Source organism: Arachis duranensis, chromosome 3, assembly GCF_000817695.3.
Source record: "Arachis duranensis cultivar V14167 chromosome 3, aradu.V14167.gnm2.J7QH, whole genome shotgun sequence".
Taxonomy (NCBI): domain Eukaryota; kingdom Viridiplantae; phylum Streptophyta; class Magnoliopsida; order Fabales; family Fabaceae; genus Arachis; species Arachis duranensis.
The window spans coordinates 125,547,382-125,568,771 of NC_029774.3; the positions used below are offsets into that span (position 1 = coordinate 125,547,382).

The 21,390-nt window shown below is 32.9% G+C and overlaps 4 protein-coding genes and 1 non-coding gene across 8 annotated transcripts; 1 reads left to right on the forward strand and 4 right to left on the reverse strand.

Annotated features, from left to right (window-relative positions):
- Positions 1-1,284: 1,284 nt before the first annotated feature.
- On the reverse strand, positions 1,285-3,208 carry LOC107481285 (uncharacterized protein At4g14342). Of its 2 annotated transcripts, XM_016101540.3 has the most exons (4): positions 3,046-3,208; positions 2,732-2,817; positions 2,530-2,653; positions 1,285-1,515 (listed from the first exon to the last, which is right to left on the reverse strand). In XM_016101540.3, the coding sequence occupies exons 1-4, from the start codon at positions 3,049-3,051 to the stop codon at positions 1,468-1,470; spliced, it is 264 nt and encodes an 87-aa protein (XP_015957026.1). In that variant the 5' UTR covers positions 3,052-3,208; the 3' UTR covers positions 1,285-1,467. The 2 variants fall into 2 exon arrangements, with proteins under 2 accessions (XP_015957026.1, XP_015957027.1); XM_016101541.3 differs by lacking the exon at positions 3,046-3,208 and having other exon boundaries at positions 2,732-2,823.
- A 667-nt stretch (positions 3,209-3,875) lies between these two features.
- LOC107481284 (probable inactive purple acid phosphatase 1) lies at positions 3,876-8,903 on the reverse strand. Of its 2 annotated transcripts, none has more exons than XM_021139182.2 (13): positions 8,704-8,903; positions 8,445-8,621; positions 8,178-8,269; positions 8,002-8,071; positions 7,774-7,896; positions 7,250-7,342; positions 6,906-7,035; positions 6,594-6,675; positions 5,931-6,063; positions 5,415-5,620; positions 5,200-5,325; positions 4,477-4,786; positions 3,876-4,273 (listed from the first exon to the last, which is right to left on the reverse strand). In XM_021139182.2, exons 2-13 carry the CDS (start codon positions 8,619-8,621, stop codon positions 3,968-3,970), a joined length of 1,848 nt encoding a protein of 615 aa, XP_020994841.1. In that variant the 5' UTR covers positions 8,704-8,903; the 3' UTR covers positions 3,876-3,967. The 2 variants fall into 2 exon arrangements, with proteins under 2 accessions (XP_020994841.1, XP_052115671.1); XM_052259711.1 differs by having other exon boundaries at positions 8,700-8,903.
- Positions 8,904-10,780: 1,877 nt separating this feature from the next.
- On the reverse strand, positions 10,781-12,335 carry LOC107481181 (LEAF RUST 10 DISEASE-RESISTANCE LOCUS RECEPTOR-LIKE PROTEIN KINASE-like 1.5). The gene is made up of 3 exons (XM_016101396.3): positions 11,511-12,335; positions 11,243-11,299; positions 10,781-10,965 (listed from the first exon to the last, which is right to left on the reverse strand). The coding sequence occupies exons 1-3, from the start codon at positions 12,310-12,312 to the stop codon at positions 10,922-10,924; spliced, it is 903 nt and encodes a 300-aa protein (XP_015956882.1). The 5' UTR covers positions 12,313-12,335; the 3' UTR covers positions 10,781-10,921.
- A 3,155-nt stretch (positions 12,336-15,490) lies between these two features.
- Positions 15,491-20,425, forward strand: LOC107481281 (DEAD-box ATP-dependent RNA helicase 22). Of its 2 annotated transcripts, XM_016101533.3 has the most exons (8): positions 15,492-15,868; positions 16,473-16,763; positions 17,106-17,219; positions 17,319-17,752; positions 18,116-18,443; positions 19,253-19,405; positions 19,645-19,696; positions 19,842-20,425. In XM_016101533.3, the coding sequence occupies exons 1-8, from the start codon at positions 15,563-15,565 to the stop codon at positions 19,892-19,894; spliced, it is 1,731 nt and encodes a 576-aa protein (XP_015957019.1). In that variant the 5' UTR covers positions 15,492-15,562; the 3' UTR covers positions 19,895-20,425. The 2 variants fall into 2 exon arrangements, with proteins under 2 accessions (XP_020994846.1, XP_015957019.1); XM_021139187.2 differs by lacking the exons at positions 19,645-19,696; positions 19,842-20,425 and adding an exon at positions 19,515-19,624 and having other exon boundaries at positions 15,491-15,868.
- An 84-nt stretch (positions 20,426-20,509) lies between these two features.
- Positions 20,510-20,582, reverse strand: TRNAR-ACG (transfer RNA arginine (anticodon ACG)). Its single transcript has one exon. It is a non-coding gene; the product is annotated as a tRNA-Arg (tRNA).
- Between the last annotated feature and the right edge of the window lie 808 nt (positions 20,583-21,390).

Sequence of the window (21,390 nt, forward strand, 5' to 3'; positions counted from 1 at the left end):
TATTCAGCTCATCATCAAACTAATGACTCTTCATTCTTATCTCAACAATTTGTAAAACATGTTAACTATGAGTAAAAACATGCTAATTACACAACTAACTCAGATTTAAAAAAAAAAAAACTCTTCTTAAATGTGAATGAGTTGGTGGTCATGATTTGAAGCTAACTGCCTAATGAAAAATACTAGTAAGCTTTGACAGTAGGTATCATTTTTTTTTAACTTAAGTGAAATTCTAAACTTGAATTGCTACATGTATTTTATTAATAATGTTATATTTAATTTTCTTTTCAAATTGTGTAATACACATTGTCAAGATATGCCAATGTCTGTCATTCTCGAGCTTTTCAAGTAGCTGAGTCTGTGCAGATAATATCAAGCCAAAAAATGATGATATTAAAATAAAAAATTTGAACTAAGGCTTGCTCAACTTCACTCTCAACTTTCTTCACTCTCAACTTTATTCGAAAAAACTTAATGCACTAATATCATCTACTTGTATAAAAGCATAAAAAATAATAATATAAAAGCATTAGAGTTGTCTATCTTTAACTAATGCATAAATATGCAAAAAATATGTATAAAATATTTGTCGTTTATTTTGCTAGCTACTCCACGATAATATGCAAAAATACAATCATTTTTAATCCAAATTGAGAATTAAAGAATTTTTGTTTAAAGAATAAACTAACAATTAAGTCTTTAAAAATTTTAACTTCGATTAATTAGTTCCTAAAAAAAAGTACTAATTTAGTTCTCCACAATAACAAACAGTTAACAGTAATGTTTATATGTACCATTAACTATTGTAATGTGTCTATTTATGAAAGATTGTCATATAGATAACAACTTCTGAAGTAAAACTTTACCTGTTTTTGTAAAATTTAATAAATAAAAAACAATTGATAAATATTAGATGAAAACTAAAAAAATAATAAATACTTTCCTATCCAAAACTACCTTGTTTCTATGTTCATATAGCAGCAATAAAACACACACCACTGTAGATAACAAAATATATAAGAAACCCTATTTCGTTTCGTACTATCGTAGAAGGACATATATGTCCACCATTTCTTATTGTAAATGACCTAATTAATCAATTTTTTTTGAGAACTAATTAATCTAAAATCGGAATCTTCAAGAATCTAATTCTCACTTTACTCATATTTAAATTAAAAAAATGCCTATTGCACTTTGCCTTCTAGATTCTACTATTCTCCTATGTCTTATAAGTATTCCTTTTCTTTTCTCATGCCAAACGCATACACAAGCTCACTCAACCTCTCAAGAGCCAATATTCCAAGATGCATTTAACTAAATCTTAAGGATCTACAAGAAAGAGGAAGATGATTCAGTAACCTCTAACAACAACCATATGTTTTCAATCAGAATAACAGTACAATAAATTATCAAAGGCTACAAACTTTGTGATTAGCCCTTTCCCCTTTGTACCCCAGACGGAAATTCTCAATCTTCTTCTCTTTCAGGAGGGAGACCGCAGGGTAGAAGCATTTTCTGCACACAAAGTGAATTCATCAATAAAACGAGTAAGAACTTCTACATCTACAATATGTAGCACACATGAAAAATTCGCACACCCAGCTCTCATACTATATAGTAACAATAAGCATAAAATATGCCTAATTAAACATACACTAAAATAATAAATATGCAATTGAAATTCAAAGTGCCAACTTTCCCAAATTGCTTGGCACAGTCTTTTGGAGGCATACAGTGTGTGATTCAAGATCCTTACTTTATATATATTCTTACGATCTAACTTTTTAAGAAATGAATACTAGATGTATTCCATCTCATCCCCCATCTAGATGTCCATTCTCACTTCACAACTCAATCATTTCAACTTCTTCTAACATCAAGTTTACAATATAGTTCTACATATCAAGAAGATTACCAAAGAGAGAAGAAACTAGTAGCTTCACAATAAACAGCTATGAACTTTAGATTTGAGAAACCAATTTCCAAGTTCCAACCAATATGAAATAAAAACAAAATATAAAGCAAGCAACATAAACTTATAATCCTTCGAAGTTATAACTAGAGACCTATTGTTAAACAATGGCCACGACCATGTGCAGCACAAATGGAAGAACCTAGAGTGCAAAAAGTGTCACTTGTCGGGAGCGGGGCTAATACTCCCATGAAAAAGCAAGAATAGATAATATTTTACCAAAATAAGAATTAAGTAGTATGATATTCTTCATATCCATCAGAACAAAATGTATATAGCAGTAACAACTATAACTTCTCATGAGCCCTATTCAAAACCTGTCTGGCTTCCACATATCTGACTAAAACAACACTCATGCATACATCAAGAAATAAGAACTTGATCATCAAACAGGACAATAGATTTAACAAGCCAAATTGCAGATACAGGAACACAAGCATAATATAATCTACAATCTATATTTCAAAAGGAATGGCAAAATAATAATAATTGAATCTTGCAATTAATAAGGTGACTGAAATAGAAAAAATAAAAAGAAAAAGATCTCAAAGCATAACCTGCATAAAGGTGTAGCGTTCTCTTCCAATGGATTCATTTTCAGCAATAGCAAAGTATGCAAGCAAAGGGTAGTGCCCAATATATGAAGCATAGCTATCACGCTGAATATTCACCGCCCACTCACTGCACATTCGAACAATAAATAAATAAAAAATACCCAAAAAAAGTCCTTTTTCCCCTAAAGGAACAAAGAAATCTCACAATCTGTTCAAATCGGCATGCCCAGTTCCAACATATTTAGCTTGGAGATGCTCAAGTTGGGAATTGATGTTAAACCTATCACTTGCCTGCATAAAATCCCCCAACAATTGAAAAAGGAACCATCGAACGTAACGAAATTTACAAGAATTTGATTCTAATTTAATTACATAGAGCTTGAAAATAAGGGGAGAAAAAACAAATCTGTGCATTTGTTTGAGAGCATGAACTTAAGAAGAGAACAAAAGCATCGAAAGCTGAAGAGAAAAATTAGGGTTTTGAATAAATTAGGAAGATGTGAGATTGAAGGTTCGTACCTGCATATTCCTTCTTCAGAAATTAGGAGCTACCTGTGTGTGTGAGAGAACAGAGATAGAGAGAAGTTGAGCTGCACTTACACTCAGAGCTTTGAACCTGAAACTTGAAAGCTCTGGGAAAATTAAAAAACGCGGTGTTTTATCTATATATTATTGTTTCAGAAATATCATATTCCTCAGTTAATATTAAAAAATATAATTAAATCTTAAATTTTAGAAACATATTTTTTATTTCTAAAAATTTTAATTTTTACAAAATATTGATGTAACATTCTCAAATTATTATGAAACAAAAAGCTCCTAGTCATAGGGCAAGGTCTCGATCACGGCTCTCATATTTTTCAACTTCTTTAATTTATTTTAAAAAATATTATTTTCGAAATTTTACAACAATTATAATTTGAATGTTGAGATTATAAGATTAAGCTTAACGTGGGTGTCCATCAGGATCAAAATATGCATATTAAGGTGGCACAATGTTATATTTCATTATACCATAATGATATCAAGAACTCATAAACTTGATTGAAAAAACCATGTGAATGACATGAAAATTTGTTCGACAAAAAATACTAGATGTCCATAAGAATTTATTATTTTTGGCCACCAATTAATTATTAATATTTAAAAATATAGACTAAAATATGTTGTTAAATTACTAGACTAAATAAATTTGATCAATAGCTAAAAATTATGACAAAAAAAATAAATTCTAATAATTGTATAATATTTCTCTTTGTTAGACACTAGAACAGCAACATTAGAGATATATACCACTTATATATATGCTCTACGTTGTTTACATAATTACAGTTCATATCAAGATGGGGTAACATCAACATGAGAATTTTATTGAACACTATTGAAGTGGAAAAAAGAAAGAAAGCAAATAAACATCTTTCTTTGGATTTAGATATTTAGATCAAGTTGCTAGTGTTGTAGGTGAACAACCATCAACATTACAAGCCAAGATATCTCTATAGTCTCTTGATATCTTAAAAGAATCGTAAACTTGGCCATCACTGCTCTTCTTGTACTCAAACAACAGGTTTGAGTGGTCAAATGCTGTGAGTTTCACAAATCCGAAGTCATGGTCTTTGAAGATGCTCCATTTCGTGTTAATGGGAGCAAACTCAGCAAGGGATGCTCCTCCTCCTCCAACTACTACATGTATTGTCCCATTCAAGTTGCCTATGTAATTGTTTTTCTCTTTGTTGGTGCAGATATTCTGAAGCAAGAGTTAAATAAAAAAATATATCGCCTTAATTTTTGAGTGAATAGAAAGTAGAACAAATTTCATTTTAAAAGTCTTTTTGTATCTGTTTTGAGATAGAAAGTTACCAAACATGCCTAAAAGGACAAGGTGAATCCTTTCGAATCATAACTAATGGAACAAAGTGACATTACGAATCTATGAAATTAATGGAATACCTGGTATATTGGGCATGTTCTTTCATAGTTATGGACATGGCCATAGAAGGCTATATCAACCTTATACTTTTGCCATAGAACTTGAAGGTCTTCCCTCCCCATTGGTTCTTCAAACGAGCCTTCGGCTGCATAGAACCCGGCAGAAGAATAACCAAGTACCCTATGTCCAAGAAATATTAGCCATGGCTGTTTCTGTCTGTCAACAGTGGATAGGCACTTCTCAATGAACTCATATTGCTCTGTCCCTTTTCTCCAATCAAGTTCTGTGTGAGCTATGCAGAATCTGAACATGCCGTAGTCTATGGAGTACCTGGCAAAGAAATGCAATGTTCAAGGAGCTGGCATAATTTTCGATGTCTATGAACAGTCCTGATTCAGATACTTGACTTGGAGAAGGCTAATTAAGTTTTATTTGACGCAATACATGGCTATGGTAATTTGATATTTTAACTAGAGTTGCTACACACCTATTATCTAAAAAACTCTTAGGAGTGAATCAACAACCTACCACAATCATCCTAAGTATGATATATGAAAAAGTTGAGACAAAGTAATGATCTGACATCCTAGAAATCTTCCTAAACATTCTCTGAAATACTAAATGAAGTAAATTGTAGATACTGTTCATGTCTTGAAATCTTAAAAGACATTAAATTCTTCATTTATTTAGTAAGTAGGAGGATCTCTAAAGAAGATTCATCATTTCTTTTCGGATATATTTACCAGAATTTTTCACGGTTCTCAGCGGGTACATAAAACATGCTCTGAGCAAGCACACCGCATTCACCACCTGAATCCATGCTCCCATAAAACGATCCAGATCCCGGCCAGTCGCGCTCATGGTTTCCACTAAAGGAACAAAGTAGAAGAAACTAAGATAAATGAGAAGTGTAAAAGATAAAAGGATGCAACCAACTCATGATAATGACAAACCTTACCTTGCTGTCATATAAGGTACAGCTGAGGCAATTGGCTCAATCTGTGCAGTAAACTGGTCCCATTGTGAAAGGTATCCATTAGCATAGCATAGATCACCAATGTGGAAGACAATATCTATGTCCTTTAAATCTTGAATAATTTGCTTAGTAGTGTTGAGTGAGCCAGGTTGGAAATTGTTGTACTCATTGGAGCCATCAGCTTCAGCCTGCTTGTGGTGTAATCAAATTAGAAGTTTATGTAATAATAATACAAATATCAAGCAAGAATGATGATATCTTTTCTTGCTGTATTATATTGACAGTGCCAATTATTCTTACTTTCACTATAACAAAATCAGCCAAAGAAGTGTAAATCATCCCTATATAATTGGAGTTTTCTTTGGATGAAATAGTGGAGAGAGAACACAAGAGATGATATCAATCTGAATCTTAACGCAAATATGTAATATACATTTGCTCATAACTTCATATTTTATTTTCAGAACATGGTTAGAAACTAGAATTAAAGAAAATTACCTTGCCCATATCACCAAATATGACTACACGTTGCACGGAGTTTTGGCCAGGAAAAGGCGGTGACTTAAACTGATATTGTTCACTCCAAATTATTGTACCATTAAACAATTTATGCCCAAGCTTGTATATGTACCTGCAAGTGTGGATCATTCATATTAAATTTTTGCTAATAATAATGCTTTAGTAGAGTACAAAAGTACTAAGTATAGAGCATAAGCTACCTGCTGCAGTGGATGAATGGACAAGATCATAATAAAGATATTACAGACACACTGAAGAGAATATTTATGGAGGATAACTTGATAGACTAACATAGGCAAGGGCCAACCAAGAGAATTCTATCATTAAGGATCAAAATCATAATGGTCTTTCTGATAATTTTGCTGTTCACAGAAAACAGTAGAGTTATTTATACATACAGCTAAACCCACCTAGTAGGAAAAGAACTTTTTGTTGTATTATGTATAGCATCAATTTTAAAGAAATACTATCATATCCAATCCCATCATGTAATCCTATTTCTCCTGTAACTTAAAACTTATTCCCATAAAAGAAATATTTGATTAGCTCGGTTTGGTTTAGTCAACAACTGAAACACTGCAAGTCAATAAGATCAATTCTCATTCAAGCAATTTCATTACGCTCATATTAGACATGACATACACTTTGTTAGGCCACAACTCCTTCAGAAAGCCAGTGTGTATGAACCCAGGGTCACGCCATCCAACAGTCCTTGCAGGTGCACCTATATGTATAGATGAAAAACAATCATTTTGTTTTAAATTTTATCAATTATTTTATGTTAACAATCATTAGTAATTTCTAAACATTCTTTTAAAATGGCAAATATTATAATACTTATTGCAGTGAACCATGTTATTGATGATGAACACAGTTTTGTCGACCAAAATACCCATTTTCTAACTCTCAAGTGTCAAAATACAGGTAAAAATCACAACCAAAAGATTTGCATACCGCACATGGTATTGCGGTCAAAAGTCAGTGTCCCGGCAGGAGATTGGATGAGTTTCCCTCCTTTTGGTCCCCATTCAACAAAAGCCTCAGCTTCATTAATCCCGTATCCACTAGTCCATGTTACTGTCATCTGTGTAAAGAATGTGTTAAAACTTCAAAACATAAGTAAGCTTTTGACAATCTAAGATATTTTGAATGTCACGCACATAGATTGGCCCATTTACCGATATATTTATTCAAAAGAGACATTTCAAGTTGCAATAAGATATTCCATAAGAATAGTATCACAAGTTGGAAAAAGAAGATGACTTTTGAGATTTTAATATGAAGGAGTTTAAACTTACTTCATCCCATGTTTTCCCTTGTGCTAATCGTGGATATACTGGAGCATTTGGATTGCTGAATGATACTTTGTTCGATACTGTAACAAGCTTTGGCTGTTCCAAAAGGAAAGGAAGAAATATAAAGTTCAGAACAAGATCTTCAGTCATAGAGTTTATACATACAATTACTTGAAATAGTAAAAGTATAGAGACAAATATAAACCGCATGAAATAAAATCAAATTAACCAAGAACTATAGAAATATAAACATGGAATACATGGAGAAAAACTACATTCTTGGCTTGTTTCTCAATAGAATTTGCAGTAGAACTCAACGTGGTATATGTAAGCTTGTTTCAAATAAGAACTAATTCAAAGATATCCAACTCTAGAGTTAACTCAAACACTTGCAAGTTTACAATTTGAGTTTCATGATTCAAGTTTACTTAGGCTCCACAAGTTTAGGCAAACTTTCGAGTTTGATAAAATTGACTAATTTTATTAAAACAAATATACAAAAAATGTAGTAGAGTTTAGGAGAATACATTTGTCAAGCCACCTGTGAAAAGAGCAAATGAGAAATCTGATCTTTGATTAATCAACTGAAGCTTCAAGTAACCTTTTCCCGATTTCTTATAATTGGGACTGGAGAAATTTGCATACTGATACTGAAAAAAAAAATAAAAAATAAAAAAGGAAAGAAAAATAGTTATTGTTAAACATCTATTTAGGTCTTCTTTAGGCTAAAGAATGGATAAGGTTTCTGTGCAAACCTTGATAGGTGCAGAAGAACAGAACAGTGGAGGACTGGTAAATTGATTTTCTGCAGGGCAGGTAGAAGCACTGGAAATTGTGTAAGAAAAGAGAATTCCAGTTAATGTAACTAAGCTCTTGAATCATGTAACATATGATTATGTATGTTGCTAGATACCATGATGTGCAAACCTACCTGAAATTTGCTGGAGAAAATACTCCAATCCAGTCATCCATTGTTGGTTTTGGATTATAGTACTGCAGTGTAACCCATTCTGTATTTTGTCCCTAAAATAAAAATTAAAAAAGTAGACTTCATCAATTTCTTGCACCAAACCTTGTTTTTCATCATAGGCAAGATAAAAAGGCAGATACTGGCTCAGCTAGAACTTTAAGCAAACATAAGATATGCATTGAAAAAATATAATTTTCGAATAGGTTGTAGAATCAAAGGGTATTATACCTTCAAGCCAAGGACACTAGGGTTGGCTTTGACATAAGCATTTTGATCAAGCTCAGATATTATATTATGAATGGCAACTTTAGAGAGTGGTTGATGCTCATCTGACACTACTACTTGTTGAAAGGTTGCAAGAATCAGCAGACACATAAACACCATTCTAGGCTCCTCCATCATCATCTGAAAAGAGCAACTACAGTAAATATAACTGAGAATTCCAAAAGCAAGAAAGGGAAAAAAAAAAAGATCAAACTTTACCTACTAAAATTCAAGCCTCAAATTGACAACAACACTATAGTGAGTCAACAACCAATCCTCATTTTTTCTCTTAGAAGGAGCAGAATCAAGCTGGAATTTAATTTGAATAAAATGGGTATGGAGATATAGAATGCAAAAAGCAACCTTTGGAGAAGGAATGACAGCTAAGTTTTCTTATCACTTCATTCACATATAATTGAGTATAAGTCATCCTTGTGTTTTCACACAAATATATACATTTTGATTTAGGAATTCTCTTCATTTGATTTCAATGTGAAAGCCAATTCTATGACTATTATTTTTCTTCAATGACTTCACTTCATGAATCAAGATATTAAAAATATTTTCTTATAGATTTCTTTTAAATAAATAATTTAAATATTTTATTTATAGATAAGATAATTTGTAGCATATTTACTAATTTTTATTTTTTTATTTATCTCGTTTATATTGTAAACGAATTAAAATTATTTATATCTCATTTACACTATAAACGAGATAAAACACGATTTTATTTGACATTATCTCATTTGCAAACGAGATATATGGAATTTGAAAAAATATACCTATTTCGTTTACAATGTAAGATAATATATATAAAAAAATAAAAATTAATAAATATATTATAAATTACTTATATCTGTAAATAAAATATTAAATTATTTATTTAAAAAAATCCTTTTTTTCCTACTGGATTTAATATTTAGAGAACGTTTAAGAATATTTTTACAATACTTTATATAAATCATAAATATGGTGGTTACCATTGACATTTGGCAGGCTACATTTGCTTAGATCCGAACTTTGAGCTGCAAGTCCATGATTTTTTTTTTTAAATAAAAACAAAGAATATATAGTATTTTACTTGTTCATTCTTGAACCCAATAAAAAAATCTACTTCTTCGAGTTTACATCGAAATTAAAACTTAAAATGGATACTACCTAGGAAGGTTGTTTAGTAGGAATAGACAAGTTACTAACAATTTGGCAATGGATGGATTTGAATTGTTACTAAAAACATATGTCTTTTATATCTTATTTTTAATGTCTTATCTTGTTCTATTTTTAAAATCAATCGCACTCTTAGTAACAATGTGTGATAATCGTAGTCGAGTATATGAAGTTTAATTTAGTCTTACCCCATGAATCTAAAGAGCATGTTGCTGTTGTCACCTTAGAATGCAAATATCAAACTGCTGTAAAGTGAATCCCATATGTAATCCTACGTCAAAATCATCATTATATTTGACATTTATCTAAGGGACAGAACACTTTAGTACTATATTATTTCAAATTTTCAACACATTCAAGTTCTTCACAAGCTAGGATATTTCAAGTTTGGGGTAGGGGACACAACTCACAGCTAAGATCCAAGGTAAAAAAGAAAAGGATTTTTTTTTTCCAAACTTCACATTATATGTTGACAATCATTTTATTATCTTTAACTTTTAGTGTGCACTAATATTTTAATATTCAAATTATTTCTTTTATCATTAATTGTGTATTTATTTGATTGAGCTAGCCACTATATTGGGCGAATTTTTTTGGTAATGGGTTGAAGAGGTGTCTTTTGCATAGTTACGAAGAATTGGTGTATTTCTTATAAATATGGGGATAATTTTTTTTAAAAATAAAAAAACTACAAATCAATTTGGGTGAGGTAGAAAACCGAGGGTCAAATTTTGTGCAGAGTAAAAAATTGATGGTTGATTTTGGATAGAGGTAGAAAACTGAGGGTGGGTGTTGGATAAAAAAACAAAAAAAAATTCAGAAAATCTAAATCGAAGAGTATGATTTGCATGTTTTAAAAAATTTTTATGTTAAAGCATAAATCTAAAAGTTAAATTTGTAATTTAAAAAAAAAAAAAAAACCACATCCATACCAAAAAAAATGCTAACTATCCATATTATTAAAAAACATCAGCTGCACTCCAACACAAAAAAATAAAAATAAAAAGCAACTATAATTCCATTCTTTATAACTTACTTTATCATTCTCTTATGGTATAAAAAACATAAAATATTCTATTCAATCCAACATCTATGAATCAATCCAACAACTATGAATTAAAAACAGATGCTTGCTTGCCATTTCAATTTGATATAAATTACATATATTTGGCCCTATCTGTGCTTTAGAGTCAAATAAACAAAATGAAGCACTAATTAAAATGGTAAGACATGTTTCTTCTTCATTCCCTAGCCCTTTATTTGTTTTGTCACTATCTGCATTGGAGGAGTAAAAACATCCAAGACACTACAAGTCCTGCAGAAACATCATCCAGCCACACCAATTAATAACTTCAGTGAACACAAGATAATTAAGAAGAGTGCATATTCCCATATATCTTTAGTTATATGGTGTATGCAAATTATTCATATACATTCTGCAGACAAGTGTAAACTAACTTGAATGAGTATGAGTTACAACAAGAGAGAACAATTCTGATGTTATAGGGAAAAAAATAGAATAAAAGAGAGCTGAAGAAAGAGAAACAAAATAGTTGATACTTCATAGGAAGACAAGTAATATCAATCTTTACCTCCAATAGTCAACATGGTTTGAATTTTCAGTCCCATTGTCCCACTTAAAGCATTTCCTATTCAAATGAAATAATTAAATATCAAGCAAACAAGGATTGTAAAGAAATTGCACACATGGAGTAGTACAAATAGTGAAGAACTACTACTATTTTTTGTTAGTTTCTGATACATTAAAAAAAAAATCTGTATCTAGATACATTGATTAAACATTAAAGTAACTCTCAAAACTACTTGCAATGAAACTACCCTATTATGAAGAGTACTAACCTTGTCCAAAACAATTGGTGGTGGTGTTAACACCATTGTTGCAAACACAAGAGAATGATTCATCCAAACTAGCAAACCCACAAAAGCCTCCACTTGCTTCACAATCTTTACAGGCATCACTGTAATTATAAGAATCATTATAATTCAATGATACCCCAAACTTCCACTTCATGGGTTCCCCTTCATCTCCAAACTCATAAACAGAAGCATAAGAAGAGCATTGAAGCTTTGGAAGGTCCAAACTGTATCCCAACCCAATTCCAGTAGGGTAGTCATATACACAACATGTTGATATTGGTGCATTCTGTGGCAGCCCAATCCCTGTCACTCCTCTGCATGAATACATCCCTCTACAAACCCGGGAGCCGGATCCTGTGTCGCAGAAGTCTTCCCTCGAATCGAACATCGGAGAGGTGGTGGAGCAGCCAAGGAGGACAAAGATGTTCTCCTTGGCCAATGTGAATGGTGTTTCATCACCTAAGGTAAAGCTACCAGAGTTTTTCATCTCAGTGCAATTTGACATCAAAGGGTCTATGATTATAACTGTGCTGCTTGCATAGTCTATTGAGGAAACTGTGTAGGCATTATTATTGCTGGTGGTTCTTGTTGATGAGTAGTATTCAAGAGTTCCAAGGTTGCATTTCATGTGCTTAGAGAATGCAGGGTGGCCACAACCATAGGCAGTGCCAAAAGGGTATCTTATTGGTATTGTGCCACATGTGGTTTGGCATGTTGGTGCTGCAGAAGAGCCCTTCTGAACCAACAATATATGAATGCTGAATAGGAGAAGAACTGATGACATTATTGAAGTGTTTCTGCAGAGTATATTTGTTATGGCTTCTCTCTTCTTTGGTCATTCATATATATGATGTTAATTGAGGACATTCTTTTCCTTTTTGGTGGAATTGTTATTATTACTTTCAAACAACTATTTTCTTTTTCTTCCTAAAAAGAAGAGACCTGTTATTATTAGACAGCAAATCAGCAATATTATTAGTATAGTGCATTGTTTTGTTGCTAAGGAAGTAGGATTTAGGAGTGAGCATATAGACTTTAGTTTTAGACTTTTAGGCTCAAAGAAAGAAAGAAAGGATGCTATTGATTCATGCGCATCTGTAAAATCTGTGTGTACTGCGACCCGTGTTGAATATCCACAACAAAATGCTTGGCCTACCATGTGAAAAATAAAAAATTGTTGACTTTGTATAACTCAATGGAAGGTGTTTTAGCAAAGACTAAAACTTTGTTGTAACTCCCAAATTGAAATAACATCTCAATCTCTATTATATTTGCTTTATTGATAGAACATGTCATAAAAAGTGGAGGAACCGAGGAAGTATTTTAAAATTGTGAGTATATATACATTTTGGTCCTCAACAAATTTCGGACCGAGAGTATATATACCCTTTTTGGTCATCAACAAATTTTAGACCAGACACTTTAATTCTCAACTAAAATTAATTATTCGATTGGTCCCTAATAATTAATTCTGTCAGTCACTTAAGTCCTTGGCTCCATCAGCTCTAACGGAAGATAAAATGGTCCTTGACAACTCTAACAGGAGACAAAATAATTTCTGACAACTCTAACAAGGGACAAAATGATCCCTTATCCCATTATTCGAAAACGACGTTGTTCTTCCCCAATTTTTATCATATCTCGCATAACCCTAACATTTATACTCTCCTTCTTCACCTTCACAGTCTTCTTTTCCATCTTTTCATTCCTTCTCTTTAGCTCCAAGATTAAGCCATGGTATAATTGCCACACGTATCGCACCTACCTCAACATGTCATGGATCACACACTTCTTAAATCTCTATGACTAGTACATCCACCTCCTCTACACTTTACCCACCAGAAGCATTTACTTCAATGTCTTCGATAACATCACCTCCAACCCCGACAACATCCACGACATCCTCAAGACCAAGTTCCACAACTACCCCAAGGGCACGTCTTTCTCTACTCTCCGGCAAGCAATATAGGTTGTTGGATATTACGACATCATGAGAAGATTATTCCTTCGACATCATATGCAAATTCTCATTTGAAATAGATACTGAGTGCTTCATTCCTTCTTTTCCGGAGTCCAAGTTGGTAGACAGTTTCGACCTCGCATTAAAGCTATCAGTACAACGAGCAATGTCGTCGTTGCCGCTCGGAAACTAAAGCGATTACTGAACATTGGTTCGGAGAAGAAGCTGAAGGAAGCGATCGGAGTGGTGGATAATGTGGTCATGAAAATGATAGGACAGAGGAGGAGGGAGATGGCAACAACGATGACAGCTTTTAACAAATCAGATTTGCTATCTAGATTCATGGGATCCATCGAAGACGACAAGTAGTTGAGAGACATAGTCATTAGTTTCTTTAGTATGAATTGGTTGAGAACAAGTTGAGGATCTTTTCTCTTGTGAACATTGAAGTTGTAGAGTGTGCATTGTGCAGCTTGAAGTTACCGTGTTAGACTGTTAATGTTAGAGCAACTCCAATGCTAAGAAATAGAGTTCCTCTTCTGACATATGGGGACTCAATTACCATTGGAGTGAAAAGGAAAAGAGGGCTCTTCACGGGGATCAAGGTTGAGAGTCCCTCTAAGCAGGGACTTGCAACAACCAATAAAATCATGCCATGTGGTAAGTTAATAAAAAAAATAAAAAATACTTAATTAATTAATTAGGTGGGACCACAATAGGGATTAAAGGTAGTTCCTTCTAATGGAGAAGAGAGAGATTCATTGAGTTCCTATTTATTGGTTATGACGCAAAATCTGATGTGGAGTCACTTTTTATGACAAGTGGGCCATAAATAGGGACTGAGATGAGTTCCCTACTGGAGATGGTCTTATGCAAGATATGATAGAAATTGAGAGAGAACAATGTCATTTTCGAACAAAGGAGATCATGGACTATTTTGTTCCATGTTAGAGTTGTCAGGGACTATTATGTCCTCCGTTAGAGTTAACGGAATAAAGGACCTAAGGCTGCATTTGTTTACATAGACAGGACACTGAGACACAAAATCATGTTTGATAGAAGAGACATGGACCAGAGACATTGAATTAGTGTATTTTGTGTACATCCTAATAGGAAGGACACAGGGACATTAACAAGGGACACAACTTATTTTTCATTTTTTTTCTCATTATTTTTGTTAATTTTTTATAATTATATTTTTTTATTATTATATTTTTCATCTCAAATTTTTTGAATGGAAAAAATGAGAATAAATAAGATTTTTATAATTTGTTCTAGTTTATCACCAAACAGAATACAAGAAGACAAAATTTTGTATCTCTGTCCATCAGTGTCGTGTCCTGTCCTGTTCTCAGTGTCTTGTCCTGTCATGTTTTAAAAAACAAACACAGCCTAAGTGACTGACGGAGTTAATTGTTAAGGACCAATCGAGTAATTAATTTTAGTGATCTAAAATTTTTTGAAGACCAAAATGATTATATCCTCTAAAATTGATCATTTTTCTCTTATCAAATTTAAAATAAAATCAATTTTTTTTAAGAAAAGAAGTATATCAGAACAAAAATTGTGTTCAAATTCATTGATTAACTAATCTATCAAAATATTCAAAATTATAATTATTATGAACGAGACTTAATTTAGGAGCATAGATTAATTTAATTTTTAAGTGTATTGACTATTGTCAAATATATTACTGTTATATTATTTGTATGGTTAAATTAGTGAAATTAATGAGTATTAGTATGCTTATTAATTTATCTTTTTATAAATTAAATAGGTAAATATATATTTAGAGTGAAAGTTTTCATAGAGTGATCTAGATGAAGGAATACAAAAAAAATTTCACTTATATAATAAATAAGAATTAAAAAAAAATATAGGTGGGATAATAGTCTAATAGATGTAATTTTTAACAGAAATTATTTTCAACCGTTAGATTAAACTTCAATGCGAATCAACGGTAAGAAAGACATGACCATAATAACGAAACCATGAAGACGAGAAGCTATGCCTATGAAATTGGAAGAGCAGCGAAACAAAGCTTCCATTTTGCAGCGAGCAAGAGAGAACCACAATGATTCTAACACGTTCCGCTTTGAATTTGATGCTCCATCTCCACAATCCTCAAACTCCCTTCCAATTCTTCAACCACCATGCTTCCACTTTTCTTCTCCGCACCACCACCACTTCTCTCCTCAAAGCTCGCTTCTTTTCTTCAACCCCTGTAGCAGCAACAGCAGCGTCATCATCTGCGCAAAGTTCAGAGGGTAGAGACACTTTCTTTGCTGAGGATAACGTTTCGTGGAGCTCACTTGGTCTCTCTGATACCCTTTCTCGTGCTCTCTCTAACATTGGCCTCAGTAGACCCTCTCTCGTTCAGGTCCCTTTTCTAGTTTTAACACTTACCACGATGCCCCTTTTTCGAATTATGGTGCCCTATGTGATTTTCTTGGAGATTGAATGACCCATTATATATATATTAAAAAAACTTTTGGTTCTTGTCCTTAAGGTGTTTGTGAAAATGCTAATGACATAAAATGAAATCCAAACTCAGTTGTAATGTCAATATTCTGTCTTAGGCGTGGCAGCAGTGAAGAGTAGTGTGTAATTGTGTAGTGCAAGAAAAGAGAGAGAGCATAAACTGAAACTCCTTCTGATATTAGTCATATTACTAATCAGTTTTTTGTCTAATAATCCAATATAAGGTTTGCTTTATGAAGAGTAATGAGGAAAGACACATAACAGATGCTGTCATTAGTAACAGAAAATAACAGAATGAAAAGTGAAAACCAATAAGGAAACTATGCCAACTAACCTATATCTACACCTACTCTCTTCATGCTGTCTTAAACCAAACTGTGAATTAGGATGCTGCCTGTATTGCAAGCTGATAACTAGTTTTAGGGCTTCAATTTAGTTTTATTTGCATTACATGCTATTGCTTATGATGTGTGCTTTGTTGATAAATAATTCTGTGGGTTCAGGCTTCTTCAATACCATCTGTGCTTTCTGGAAAGGATGTGATTATTGCAGCAGAGACCGGCAGTGGTAAAACATACAGTTATCTAGTTCCTCTATTTGATAAGCTAAGGGACACCCATGAACATTCTCAACACAATGTATCTGATCAAGAAGTTCCTCTGCCCCAAAAGAATGTTTTCCTCGTTCTTTGTCCAAATGTACAGCTTTGCGAGCAGGTAGTCAGGATGGCTAATAGTCTATGTGGAGACAATGGTGAACCAATTGTTAGCGTGGCAGCAATTTGTGGCAGACAGGTAGTGATGCATTAGCTTGTTAATTTTAAATATATTGTATTTCAGGTTGTAGTTGCTTTAGGGTTTTAGGTCAAGCTGTATTAATGACTTGAGTTTTAAATCTTCAGAGTTTTAATGACTTGAGTGTTGACATTGTACACAATAAGACACTATGTGTTGTCTGTGATCTATCTAGCTGATCCTACTTGGTGGAACATGGCTTGATTGTATTTCAGGTTATAAATTTATGAAGTTGGTTATATGGAATTTGTGTTCTGATACAGTACATGGTTGGTTGTTTCTATACACACGTTTTAATAGTCTGATTTATTATACGGAGAAATTTTTCTCTTTTTGATGCAGGGATGGCCAATTCGTGAGCCTGATATAATTGTGACAACACCTGCTGCCCTTCTGAATTATGTAGACACTGATAGAAGCCGCCGCATGGAATTTATGCGTGGTGTTAAATATGTGGTATCTTTCTTGTTTTATGATTTTATATACCTATTCTGTTCTAGTAAACTATGAGTTGAATTTAATTATAACTGTATGTTTTCTATTTCTAACTGGCAGGTCTTCGATGAAGCTGATATGCTTCTTTGTGGGAGCTTCCAGAATAAAGTGATCCGCCTGCTAAACTTGCTTCGCTTTGATGAAAAGCTCTTGTCCCGTGCAAAAGAATCAACAGGAGATTTACCAGAGAAACCAGAATCTTCCTTGTCAGCAGATGATGCTTTGGAAGATGAAGAGGAACATCCTCCCGAGGCCATGTCAGAAGAGGATGATGATACTCATGAGGATATTGTTGATACTAATAATGAAGCTAAATCTGTTAAACAAAAAGACTGGAGGAGGGTCAGGAAAACTTATAAGCGCAGTAAACAGTATATTTTTGTTGCAGCTACACTTCCTGTTAATGGAAAGAAAACAGCTGGAGCAATGTTGAAACATATGTTTCCTGATGCTACGTGGGTTAGCGGAAACTATCTTCATTGTCACAATCCAAGGTGCTTCAATTTCCCCTCAAATTTCTAGTGATTACATTTTTTTTGCCCCCTCTTTGTTACTCAGCTGAAATAATGTCATGTACATCAAAGTACTCAGGATAGTAAAGTTTGTTAACTAACACCATTATAGTTAGCATTTAAGATAAGATGATCAAGTCATCACTTTTCTTCTTTGGAAAAGAACATTTTGGCTTCACAATCAAGGCACAAAGTATTATAATGTCATGCTTTCTCTGTTGAGAATCATATGATGTATATTTAGTGATATTTTGGAATATCTAAGCTGTCATGGCCTGCTGATAAATATTGTTCCTGTTTTTGCATTTCTATTTAGATTCGTTATTGTGGCTTTTCAAATTTTAGGTTGGAGCAAAGATGGGTTGAAGTTACGGTCGAGTCGCAGGTTGATCAACTCATAAAGGCTGTGCGTCATCCCTTCAAGCCAACAGATCTGGATAATGCTGGTGGCATCCAGAGAACAATGGTGTTTGCCAACACTGTTGAGGCTGTTGAAGCTGTGGCAAAGATATTGCTCCGATGTGGGATTGAGTGTTTACGCTATCATAAGAATTGCACATTGGAGGAGCGAGCGCAGGCCTTGGTTGAATTTGAAGAGAAAGGTGGTGTTCTTGTATGTACCGATGCAGCTGCTCGTGGTGTGGATATTCCTAATGTATTACATGTTATTCAGGTACCTTTTTCTTTTACTATAGTTTAAAGTTTCATGTTCAGTTATTTTCTAATTTGTGATTGCCAGAAAACTATGTTAGTTCTAGCCTTAGGTTTCAATACAAAATAAGGAGAATTCGAGATCAGTTCCAGTAGGATGACCAAATGGAAGCATTGAAGTATATGCACAAAATCAATATAACGCGTATAATATTAACATGATGGAAATAAATCTTTCCATCCAAGCAACCTCACAACCTTTTTCATGAAGACAACTCGTTAGTTGCTTCATGAAACACCAATCGATATCCTTTCCTTTCATAGTCCATATTTTGAGATTAGATTATGCATGACAAACAAGGTGCAAGGAAAATTGCATTTTGAATTCATGGTTTTTATGCAATGGTTTTGTTCAATGCAAGTGGTAAGTTTGTAATGAAAAGGAGCATTTTTGTGATGGAATAGAGTGAAGTATGTCAAAGAAGTGAATAAAGGTAAGTAACCACTGTAGATGTGAACAGAGTTAATAGATCTATTTTGTGCTTGAGGCCAAACTCCTTTAGGAACCCTGAAAAATAATAGTGCTATAACAGTAATAATACAGAAGATCGAGTGAAACGGTAATTTACTTGAGCTTTTAAGACCTTGAGTGAGAAGGGACTGATACAATATGGTAATGAAGAAATCATTCAAGTCAAGCTATTAAAAAAATTTAAAAACCAATATCAAATGTTCACAAATGCTTTTATTGTCTTTTTCTGTTTTAATGTTAATTTTTCGTTGGTGTTATCGTATGCTGGTGTCACTGTTGCTGTTGTGCATTCATTTCAGGCAGATTTTGCTACTTCTGCCGTGGACTTTCTGCACAGGGTTGGTCGTACAGCTAGAGCTGGTCAATTCGGACTCGTTACTAGCATGTATACTGAATCCAACAAGGAGCTTGTTCGTGCCGTTCGTCGAGCTGGAGAACTTGCTCAACCTGTGGTAAATTTTGAAACCATAATCCTTGGCAAGCGCACATAGATGTGATTTATTTTTAGAAAAACATAATAATTTTCTAATGCTAAATTTGGATCTTCAATTACTTCTACAGTTAATGCTGGTCATGTATGACAATAAGAACCAATGATGGACTATAAATAATTCAGTGTATAAGTTCGAATTGCACATGACATTTGATGGATTCCAAAAATTTGCAGTAATAGCTCTCAATTTTACTGCAGGAGGCGGCATTTAGCAGGAAAAGAAGCTTCCGTAACAAACTCAAAAAGAGCGGTAAAAGTTTATTTATCTCCAGAAAGCTTTTATAGAAATGCCTTTGAATCATGGATCAGCTACTATGCAAGCTTCTTAGAGAGATTCAAATTGCTAATGGGGTGTGTCTAACTTGACCAAATTGTCATTTTTGTATTTGTAGCAGGTGCTAGCAAAGTCAGAGATTCAGAAACTATTAAAGAGAGTGTCGTAGCATGATAATAATGCAAAGGCCATGTGATACTCAATATCTAAAACAGCAAGCACCAATGAAGTTCCATTAAAGTTTAATGTGTCATATGGCTGCATGCCTCAAGAGTAAATGCCACACATGCATGCAGCACCTATTGAAGAATCCCTACCAGCTTCTTGGGAATTACAAAGTTAACCTTGAACTCCCATCCAACGAGTTTAATCAATGCAAGACTTTATTGGGATCCATATTGTGGTCAGCTGGTCATTCATAATGAGGAAAGAAAAGTGTCTATTGATCAATTCTAGTTTTGTGGAATGACCAAATATTTCCGCCATTTTTGTTGTGTTTACTGTTTAGCAAGTAGTGGGAAGCAGTCTTTCATGTATTGCTATACTTTCCTTAATAATGTAAATCATGAAGCGTTTGTTTTTGTTAATCACTGATTGTAACTCATATAGTATTGTGGATACAAATAAGGTGGCAATTGAAGGAAAACACTGGTGTAAAAAGTAAAAATTATACTAGAAAGCAACAAAAGCAGCAGAATTTTGCTATTGTTTATTTAGTTTTTTCAGGTGATGCATAATCCAATTCAGAATTTCAGATTTTTGTTTAGAAAAATAGTAAAAAAAGAACAACGACTCCACTGGGGATCGAACCCAGAATCTCTGGTTCCGTAGACCAGCGCCTTATCCATTGGGCCATGGAGTCTTATACCGTTTTGATGTTGTTTCTTGCAAAGTTTTAAATATAACCTATTTAAATTTTGCCAAAACAAGGCGTATTTTTTTCTTTCCAAAGTGAAGAGTGAAATTCTAATATGAGATCTTTATACGAGAATGAAAAGACTGTTATTTGTTATAAATAGATGGCAAAATAAGGCGTACTTTTTTATTATTAAATTTAACATATGTATTATTTAATATATTAAATGTTCAGTTAATCTTAATCAATGGGATAATAAAAATTAATATTTAAGGTGAAATTCGTTAAGTAGTGAAAAGAATTATATACATAAAAATTTCTCACCATAATTAATATTTTTCTCACTCAGACTGTACTATTTATTATTTTTGACATGGCTTAACTATTTTTATAAATAGTTAAGTTTCATATATTTTTATTAAAAAAGAAATGTAGATTTGCTCCTAATTAACAGTTTTTTTAAACTGATAAAATTATAATAAATAAACTAAAAAAATAAACAACCAACAATTTTATAGTTATGCTAATTCTCATGTCCACAAAGTCCTTAGAAAAAACACGCTTTATTTATGTGTAAAGTATTATTTACTTTAACGTTTGTGATAAATTTTAAAATATATTAATATTCTAAAATTGTTTAAATATTATTCTATTATTAGTGATCTACTAATAGAATTAACAGTATAATAGAATAAAATATAAATTATACATATAGAATAAAATATAAATTATACATTTTTATTTTAAAGCAAAATTTAAAAAAAAAAATTGAATAATTATCTGTTGTAAAAAATTTGAAATTACTAAAGAAAAA

Coding starts and splice junctions, on each gene's coding strand:
- LOC107481285 (XM_016101540.3), bottom strand. Junction 2,654..2,731: donor CATGCCGATTTGAACAGATT/GTGAGATTTCTT, acceptor TCGAATGTGCAG/TGAGTGGGCGGTGAATATTC. Junction 1,516..2,529: donor AACGCTACACCTTTATGCAG/GTTATGCTTTGA, acceptor CTTTGTGTGCAG/AAAATGCTTCTACCCTGCGG.
- LOC107481284 (XM_021139182.2), bottom strand. CDS start 8,621: ATGATGATGGAGGAGCCTAGAATGGTGTTTATGTGTCTGCTGATTCTT. Junction 5,621..5,930: donor TATTTGGTGATATGGGCAAG/GTAATTTTCTTT, acceptor CACCACAAGCAG/GCTGAAGCTGATGGCTCCAA. Junction 4,787..5,199: donor GAGAACCGTGAAAAATTCTG/GTAAATATATCC, acceptor TTTCTTTGCCAG/GTACTCCATAGACTACGGCA.
- LOC107481181 (XM_016101396.3), bottom strand. CDS start 12,312: ATGTCATCAGTTCTTCTCCTATTCAGCATTCATATATTGTTGGTTCAG. Junction 11,300..11,510: donor CACCAATTGTTTTGGACAAG/GTTAGTACTCTT, acceptor TCATTTGAATAG/GAAATGCTTTAAGTGGGACA. Junction 10,966..11,242: donor AACCATGTTGACTATTGGAG/GTAAAGATTGAT, acceptor ATGTTTCTGCAG/GACTTGTAGTGTCTTGGATG.
- LOC107481281 (XM_016101533.3), top strand. CDS start 15,563: ATGATTCTAACACGTTCCGCTTTGAATTTGATGCTCCATCTCCACAAT. Junction 17,220..17,318: donor TGCGTGGTGTTAAATATGTG/GTATCTTTCTTG, acceptor TCTAACTGGCAG/GTCTTCGATGAAGCTGATAT. Junction 18,444..19,252: donor ATGTATTACATGTTATTCAG/GTACCTTTTTCT, acceptor CATTCATTTCAG/GCAGATTTTGCTACTTCTGC.